Consider the following 10,064-nt stretch of genomic DNA (forward strand, 5'->3'; position numbering starts at 1 on the left):
AAGATACCAAAAGTAAAGTCTGTTAAGAAACAGAATCTAAAAGGATATTAAGATATCTTTAATACTTCTTGAGTAACAGGCATGCAAACTTGAGTCAAAAAAAAACACAAGAAGTGCTTTTTGCCATGTTTGAACTGTCACCGTTGGCATATAATGAAACAAAGATTGCTGAAGTCAACGGAATTCACTAATAGACCTACCAATCTCTGCGTAAAAATAAAGTAATGATGCTGCCAGCTTTCTAAAATCATTTTTACACCCCTGTAAAATGGCTTCAAATCTCAGGTGAATCATTTTGACCCCTCTCTGCAAAACGACCTCTGGTTGAGTTGACACGGAATGACCCTTTTTCATTTAAACTGAAGCATGTATAATATAGAAACTATAACTGCATGAACTGTCTCTGCCATGTGTTTGTGGTGTTCGCTCCTGTTTTCCCTTGGTTGTTGTTTGGATTTGTTTCCTTCGCTGTGATTGGCAGGTTGATCTTGATTTCACCCTTGTGTGTATATGTGTGTGAGAGACAGAAGCCTGGTTACCACCACAAACCATTTTGGATCCCAATTACACAGCCCATACCTGCCTACAGCCCTCTGTCTGAGAATGCTGAGCATAACAAGATCTACTTTTAATCACTTCGAGACACGGCCGAAAAGCAAAAGTCACGCAATCACCCCACATGCACATGCTATCCATGAGAAATACCTTCCATGTGGAGAAAATGTCATGAAATATGAGTAATTCTGACTGTACTAGCAAAATATTTGCAATATGTTAAGAAGAATTTATTTAGTACACTACCAGTCAAAAGTTGTTGAACAGTAATATTTTTCATGTTTTTTAAAGAAGTCTCTTCTGCTCACCAGTTAAGCATGCATTTATTTGATCCAAAATACAGCAAAATAGTAATATTCCGAAATGTTTGTACTATTTAAAATAACTGCTTTCTATTTGAATATATTTTAAAACGCAATTTATTTCTGTGATCAAAGCTACATTTTCAGCACCATTACTGCAGTCTTCAGTGTCACATGATCCTTCAGAAATCATTCTAATATGCTGATTTGCTGCTTAAGAAACATTTGTTGTTATTATCAATATTTAAAACATTTGAGTACATTTTTTCAGCAAGGATGCTTTAAATTGATCAAAAGTGATGATAAAGACATTTGAAATGTTACAGAAGATTTCTATTTCAGTTAAATGCTGTTCTTTTGAACTTTCTATTCATCAGAGACACCTGAAAAAAAATCTACTGAGCTGTTTTCAACATAATAGTAATAAATGTTTTTTTGAGCGCCAAATCAGAATAGTAGAATGATTTCAGAAGGATCATGTGACTGGAGTAATGATGCTAAAAATTCAGCTTTGAAATCACAGAAATAAATTACATTTTAAACTATATTCAAATAGAAAACAGTTATTTAAATAGTAAAAATATTTCAAAATTGTACTGTTTTTGCTGTACTTTGAATACAAAAATGCATGCTTGGTGAGCAGAAAAGACTTCTTTAAAAAAAAAAAAAAAACTAAAAATCTCACTGTTCAAAAACTTTTGACTGGCAGTGTATACTACAAATACAATTACATATTTATGTACCTAATAAAAATACTCTGCAGTTGTACTTTTAGTACACTAAACTGGTATACATAAAGTCTGCTTAATTAGAGCAACTAACTTTTTGTTTAATGCACTTTAATTGTGCAGAAGTCCAACTAAAGATATACTGAAGTATTTTTAATTGTGCTAAAGTGGAACTATTGAAAATATACTTCAGGCACACCTTAAAAACTGATATTATTCAAAAATCATACAATCCTTGTCAACAGTGACATTAAAACACATTTTAGGCTTAATATTAAGAAATATGCATTGTGCACAAGTAGTACTCTAAATAAAATGTTATTATAATTTTTATATCAGTAAGTCTTGAGCAATATGTCAGCAAATATGTTAATAGATTTCAATTATACTTAGAAACTTTAAATATATTACTTTTCACTAGGGTATATATTTAAAAAAAAAAGTACTAAACAGTATTAAAAACATGCCTTGATAATTATTAACTAGATTTTTACTGTACTTTTTAATGTATATTAAACCCATTATTGTTTTTTTACTATTGTTGTTACTTTAAGGGAATAGTAATTCAATTATATTGAATACATTTTTAATATACTATATTTATATATTATATATTCCATAACAAATTTATTTTTAGTTTCATTTCTTTTTTACTGCACACTTTCCTCATTGCAATTAAAGCACGTGCCATGGGGAAATTAAGTAACATCATGTCGATGTCGAGACATGCATAATCTTGACAGCTGCATTTACAGTCAGTTCAATTATGTGCTTTGAACTTTCTGGTAAATCAGTGTGATTCAAAATAGTTACAAGGGTGGAAAAGGCCAACTGAGGTGCTGGAGGGGTCACATTTTCGTGTCTTGCACAAACTGACAGTATAACACCACAAGCAATTTCAAGATTGCAAAGAAGCATTTCTGTCTCATGTGTCATTTGGCAAAGTAAGGAAAGGTAACAGGTCAAGTGTGAAGCTTTGATTGTATGCCTGATCTCTGAATTGCGTGCAGCTATTGTGAGCAAGGAGTTAATATTTGAAGGAAGGTGGAGACGAGGGGCAGTACATTCCTCCGTTTTGTGGTTCAGCTCAACGCCAGACTGACTTTGCATAGCTGCCAGCAATTTTACTGCAACAGGATCTTTCTGCGTACCAGAACTTTCCACTGCTGCACTACTGTGCATTATACAATAGATTTGCATATTGCTTTATTCAATTGATTTTAAATATGAAGTTGTTTAGAGCTGCAGGAAAACAGTGAAGCAATTGATAAAAAAACGTACAAGACATCCTATAAATCAGGAACTGAAAACTGCACTAAAAAAAGAAACCTTGAAATCCGACTCCTGCTTTCGCAGAGTCAGAGTGACGCAAATTTTAGGTCTACTAAGATCCATTTTACCTCCTGTGTGGTAATGAAATCAGTTTCCTGGCATACACTAAGAATGAATTCAATATCATTTTACTGATTTAACAAAAACTCTTTTCTGCATTTGTACAGATGCGAATGATTTCTGAATTGGATTTGATTTTGATCTCCCAAACTATGAAAGGTGAAAAATAGACATGCTAGCACTGAAAGAGGCCCCTGAGGCATATTTAGGGACCAGAATATCATATAGAGACTTAGGGTTGGGCTCTTTTATAACTTGGGCCAGAAAGAAACCACCTAGCAACACAGTAAAAAGACATCCTTAGCAATTGCAAAGCAATGTCTTGACGACGACAAACAGCACGATAGTCTTTCACAGAATATAAACATCTAGTTTATTTGAGATTTATCACCTTAAAACAAACTTGCTCTGTTTATATACATCAGAGTTTTTATAAGACTATAACCAACCTGTTGACTCATTATTTCAAACATATTATAATATATGAAAATACATCAAATATATACATACTGCCAGTCAAACGTTTTTGATTTTTAATATTTTTTAAAGAAGTCTCTTTTGATCATTCAGAAATCATTCTAATATTCTGATTTGCTGCTGAAAAAAAAACATTGATTATTATTATTATTATTATTATTATTGTTGAAAACAACTGAAATAGAAACATTCTAAATGTCTTTATCATCAGTTTTGATCAATTTCAAGCATCCTTGCTTAATAAAAGTATTAATTTCTATAATTCCTAATTTCTATATATACTGACTCCAAGCTTTTAAATGGTAGTGTATAATGTTACAAAAGCTTCTTTTTCTTCAGATAAATTCTGATCTTTGGATCTATTCTATTCAGTGATTTCTGAAGATCATGTGACACTGAAGACTGGAGTAATGATGCTGAAAATGTAGCTTTGATCACAGGAATAAATTACATTTTAAAATATACTGAAATAGAAATCAGTTATTTTAAATAGTAAAAATATTTCACAATATTACTGCTTTTTGCGATATTTTGATGATGCCATGATTATGGTTTCTATATATATAGTTATATGTCTCCAAAAGTGTGTATTGTATATAGAAAATATTCTAATTTGCTCAGAAAAGCTTTAGGTCCCCAGAAAAGCTTTTCTTAAACTAAACTAAACTAAACTAAACTTTACTTTTAATTGGTTTTATTTTATATGCACACACACTTACACATACCTGAAATAAATAAATAAATAAAACAAAATTAGAATCTGACTTCAAATTTTATAATCTTTACTTAAGCTATAAAAGCAATATCAAGTGTTAAAACTACACTATTTGGCCTGACATCGGGTAGTTTTCTATATCTATCTCTTACTTAAGACTTTGTTCATGACCTGCGTGTTCACAAGTTCATTTCTGAGTGATGCAGCAGCTGCTATATAAACACGCCTCCACAAACAGCCGGTCACGCAGTGGAAATCATTCACAAATACGGCATCATCAAAAAGGTAACGTGACCCCACCATTCCCCCCCAAAAAATACATCCTGTTTAACACTCATTGAACATTTTAGATGTTTGTGTGGGTGGTAATTATAAGGACTGTAATAACGTTCAAAGGGTCTATAATCTGACTCTACCGCCCTTCAGTCATCGGCGTAAATCAGTGTCTTCTGCAAGCTTTTGTGTAGGAGACTAGCTGTGTTTAATATTAGCAACCATAAACACTCATAGATTCTTCGGATGAGTGAATTGTCAGATTTCCTCAGCAACAGCGGAACAAATGAGCATCTATGAGGAGTCCATTGAAGGTCAGTGTCTATAATAATCCTGCGTGGAATGTAAAAATGAAACATTCTCCTTCAGGTGTTGCCTGAGATCTCAGAAACGCCCATGATGTTCCGTTTGCTTTCGTTGTGCCTCAGGCCACTCACTAACATTTAGATTCCTATGATATTATCACTGGGGACTTTAATTAACATTTTCTGAGAACTTCAAATTACTCAAAATAGCACCAGCAGTGGATACTGTTTCTTCTCATGTATCATACTTCCACGTCACTAGACTGATTGAAATACCATAAGTTAAAAGTCTGTTGAACAGAATTATTGAAAATACAGTTTGGGATCACAAAGATTTTTATTTTGTAGGAAAAAATAGTTTTTTTATCCAGCAAGGATTAATTAAATTGATCGAAAGTGATGGTAAAGTCTTAAGGCGCTTTCGCACCGGAGGAACTTAATCATAGTTCCAAGTTCCTAGGACAACTGGTAGAAGTACCAGCTTTTTGACATGTTTACACATGTTTTGGGGAACTTAATTAGCTATTACTTCAAAGTAAGTTTTAAAACAGTTCTATCCACCTTTTTCTTCCATTTGTAAGCAGGCTTCCGGGCTCATCCACGTCCAGCTATTTTTGGCTGTACAAAATTTTTTTCTGCTTCATATTGCATATCGATGTGTCTTACCATATTATTTTAATGTTTTTTTAATTTTTTTTTTAAATTATGAACACACTGCTTTGTAGTGAAAACAGTTTTTCTGTTTACTGCATGCTGTTATCCTTCTCGTTATTTCCCTATAGTAGCTAATGAATAGGAAATCTCGCCCATAAGCTTACTTGTTTGAAGTAGTGATGGGAGCAGGGTTGCCAGGTTTTCACAACAAAACCCAGCCAATTGCTACTCAAAACTAGCCCAAAACCAGCCCAATTGCATTTCGAGTGGGGTCCCCTGTTAAAAATTGCATTCTGGGGGAAAAAATACACGTTTTTTTTGTCTGGGTTCCCCTTATAAATTCGTATTTCAGGGGTTAAATATGACATTATTGGGGTCACTTAAACCCGCAGACATAAAATAGCCCAATTCCGTTGGAAAACCACAGACTTGGCAACACTGGATGGACGCTTTCAAAGCCCTGCTTCATGATAGTGATGGGAGAAACGAACCTTTTCGAAGCTTTGAATTGACTAAACCAACTGTTTTGCAAAACGATTCGCTGTTCCGAAGTGCTCAAAACACCACACGCTAGTGACGCCTGCTGGTCAAAAGTGTATAAATGCAACAAAAACTCAGGCTAAAACAGCTTTTCAAAACCCACTGCAAATGTTTTACTAAAAGTATAATATATTAAGTGCAATAAAAATAACAAAATACTTCCTTAAAGTATTTCAAAACTTCACAAAGTAGTGATGGGCACTTTCGAAGCACTGCTTCGTAAAGCTTCTAAACTTCTGTGAATCAATCAGAAGGTTCGGAGCACGTATCAAACCACCAAAGTCACATGATTTCAGTAAACGAGGCTTCATTATGTCATAACCGTTTTGAAACGTTTTGGAATTTCAATGGTTTGAGAGGCGATCTCTGTAAACCCGTTAAGTTCAGCGGCGAACCATTAAACCAGCATCTATGGATTTTTACCTGATCTCCCCTGGTGAAAAAACCAGCATATGCTGGTAGGTATGTTTTGATGCTGGGATGCTGGTTAGGTAGGTTATGATGCTGGTTTATGCTGGTCCTTAGCTGGTTCATGCTGGTCCTTGACCAGCAACATGACCAGCAAAAACCAGCAAAGGACCAGCTTAAACCAGCATCAAAACCTACCTAACCAGCATCCCAGCATCAAAACATACTTACCAGCATATGCTGTTTTTTTCACCAGGGTCAGATTAGTTTCATCAATTTGTAGATATTTTTAATGAGACTGTGTAATTAAAAGGATGAGAAGTATTTAATAGTCTCTTGCTGGCCTCTGTATATAACCTGTCCATTAAACAAACAAAGCAAGGCCTACAAATCAATATAAAATATTTTTATAACATATTAGACACTTATTGTATTGCATTTAACGTACTGTATTATACTTCTAGTAAAACAAACTAAAGCAATGGGTTTTTAAAAACTTTTTATGCATGTTTTTGTTGCATTTACACATTTTTGACCAGCAGGCATCATTAGCGTGTGGTGTTTCAAGCACTTTGAAACAGTGAATCATTTTACGAAACAACTGATTCAACTGATTCGAAGCGTCGAAAAGATTTGTTTCTCCCATCACTACCTTTTAGAATAAGGTGGGCAGGAACTACCAATGGCTTAAGTTAAAGTACTACAACGCATATGAAACATGGCTACCCGACATTTTTAGCAAGCCATGTAAAACTATTTACCTCACGACTGCAATGTTGTGTTCGTTTCTCAGACTCAATGATATGTAACACAAGTTGTCATAGGAGATTTAGTCGGATTTTCATGCTCTTTCAATCACGTAAATTGTGCGTGTAAATTCCATCTTTGTTAAACCACTTCACACAACAAAAACAGCTCCGATCACGGCATCCTCTATTCACCGGTTGTTGACGTTTGTAAATACCGCAAACAGTGACGTCGCTGTCGGCCACTTCAGAGTTCCAGCTGCCAGTGCGACAAGGGAGAAATTGGTTCTTTAGGAACCACCATGCTGGATTTAGATTTATATTTCACCTAAATGCTGTTCTTTTGAACTTTAAAGAATCCTAAAAAACATATTTTCCCTAAAATATTAAGCAGCACAACTGTTTTCAGCATTGATAATAAGAAATCACCATATTAGAAAGATTTCTTTAGGATTATTTGGCACTGAAGACTGGACTAAGCTATTCATCAATTTGCTAATATTTTGCACTAATATCTATCTATCTATCTATCTATCTATCTATCTATCTATCAACATACCGTTTCTTGTTTTTGTTTATCTTAAGTTGTGCATCATGTAGTTATTCTGTAGTTTAACATTTTTTTTGAATAATTATGTGTTAATACATTTTTTGTGCCTTTGCAAATTACTAGTACATAAAATTGCCAAGTTTTTATAGTTTTTTATATATACATTTTTATCATTTTATATATTTATACAAACACACATATGAATTTCACTCTAGAAGACGTTCTCACATCTTGAACTATTACATAACCCAAAGCCGTTTGTGAAAACCTAAGCATGATGTTCTGTGCCTGATGTACTACACCCTGCCTGGCTGTCTCACAGCTGCACTTCTCTAACAAACAGTACAAAAAGCAAGCAATGTCTTTTGTATGTAAATCCAAGCAACAGGGAACACCCAATTTCATACATTTTGTTTCAACACAGTGCTCAACTTGCATCATGATCGTGCAAAAAGCGGATGCATAGCCTCTAACTTTTACCAAAAGCCTAAGAATTGTTGAAGCAGCGTGTCTTGATCGTGTTTGTTCCCTCAGGGCAGCAAGCCGAGGCATTGCTGAAAACACACTAATTTGAAAAGCCACAAAAATGTTGCCATATTGTGATATTAATCAGCATCTGAAGCGACATGCTTAAACAGTTAACGGTTGTAACAAACGAAACAGAAAATTAGTAAGCAAGTATGCAAGGCATGTCCCAGAGCATGAGGGCTTTCCTTGTCAAAGGTAGAGGGGAGGTCGTGAGGGTAAACAGACATGTGCATCTCTAAAAATAACCCAAGGAACCAATCAACCGCACACAAGGCGGGCCCAAAAACCTCAGGTGTACAGGTTACACCCATCCCAAGTGCATCTATAAAAAGGAGAAATGAAATAAGCAGAGAATAGACTATTGAGACTAAGAGGAGATCTTTTGGAAGAACAGACTTTCAACAAAAAAAGATGTGCTCCGCATCCTCAAAACATCCTCATTCTGGTCTGGAAAGGTTTGGAGATGGACAAAAGCCACCATTGTCGCCTTTCATCCCCTTCAGACCCCAAAGACCTCGTGCTCGACGGGTCCTTTACCCTCCTGGCCTGAGAAAGATCATGCCAAAAGAGGAGTCAGATCCTGCCAGACGTTGGTTGGTTTTGCTTTCCGCTCTGCTTTTTCTCCAGATCTACATGGAGGAAGGGCTCTGTGACACTCAGGGCGTCCCAGACCAACCGCTGGCCCTGGAAGATCAAAGCTCAATGCTTGAGGAGAATCCCTTCAGCCAGACTCCTTCAGATGTAGACGTGGCTCAATGCCGGGGAATCGAACAGTCATGCAACTTGTACTGGGAAATGAGGAGCTGTTTCTGACACCATTGCCAAATGCAACAGCAGTATGTGAATGCAAGCACACATGCTGAGCTGTACAGGACGATCAGATGGCAGGCTGCAGGGATTAGTCTATTCGCTGAGTGAGCTTTTCCATCCTGTGTGCAGTCGCTCACACACACACAAGGGGGAAAAAAGAAGCGGCCCTTCTGCAGGAGCGAGCAGCGTGACTGAATAAACTCGTCTGAGCCGGACTGGATTTCCCACATTCGTTGAAGCGCCACGCCGGGGTCGAGACTCTGACTGTAACCTGATATGCACGTACGTCACTTCAGCGTAGGGGAAAGTGATGAATCACAGAGTGAAAAACAACCTCACACACTGCGCTTAAACGCTCTACAGCACTGAGACTCAGTCGCGTGTGTGTGTATGCGTGTGTCTGGGAATGCTTCTGTCATTGACGGCAAAATATGTGTAATACTACAGAATGTGTGTGAGTGAACGTGTTTCCGGGGAATATTCATAATGGGTAAAAAAAAATGATTGTGTGATGATGTAAAATGTCTGTGCTCTGTCTGGATGCGTTACAGCTTCCTTTGTCTACTTATAAGTCACTGTGTAATTATTACAAAGACAAATAACCAGCATTGATATGTCATCATAAGTCAAATAAATATGTAAATATATCTTTGTTTGTGAATATTTTCTTTGTGAGTGCTCAATTAATCTTTGGATTACTTAAAAGGCAACAAAAGAAAAAAATAGAACTGCATAATAAATAAATATACACATAAATTCACATGAAAACACACATACATAATAAAGTTTATAATGAATATTACATAAGGATAAGTAAATAAGTTCTGCTGTAAAAAATAACAGCATAAGATTAAAATGGTAAACATACAGTTGCATGTAACATTATGTTATTTAAAGTTTTTTTTTTACCTTTTTTACTTAAGCAAAATTCATTAATAAAATAATTCAAATGAAACAAGAAATGCTAACTATATATTTAAAAATATATAAATGTTTAGCCCAACCTTCTGGGTAGTTTTATTTAACTCAGCTATTGCTCAAAATTATTATAAATCTAAATAATAATGTTTGGAAAAAACTC

At 35.3% G+C, this 10,064-nt stretch overlaps 1 protein-coding gene across 1 annotated transcript; it reads left to right on the forward strand.

Annotated features, from left to right (window-relative positions):
* Nucleotides 1-8,546: 8,546 nt before the first annotated feature.
* Nucleotides 8,547-9,606, forward strand: LOC127165870 (radiation-inducible immediate-early gene IEX-1). Its single transcript, XM_051110820.1, has one exon. The coding sequence runs from the start codon at nt 8,585-8,587 to the stop codon at nt 8,984-8,986; it is 402 nt and encodes a 133-aa protein (XP_050966777.1). The 5' UTR covers nt 8,547-8,584; the 3' UTR covers nt 8,987-9,606.
* The last annotated feature ends 458 nt before the right edge of the window (nt 9,607-10,064 follow it).

The sequence above is a fragment of the Labeo rohita genome, chromosome 5 (assembly GCF_022985175.1).
Source record: "Labeo rohita strain BAU-BD-2019 chromosome 5, IGBB_LRoh.1.0, whole genome shotgun sequence".
Lineage (NCBI taxonomy): Eukaryota > Metazoa > Chordata > Actinopteri > Cypriniformes > Cyprinidae > Labeo > Labeo rohita.

What these genes read in the sequence shown, in the direction of transcription:
- LOC127165870 (XM_051110820.1), top strand. Translation starts at nt 8,585, where the DNA reads ATGTGCTCCGCATCCTCAAAACATCCTCATTCTGGTCTGGAAAGGTTT.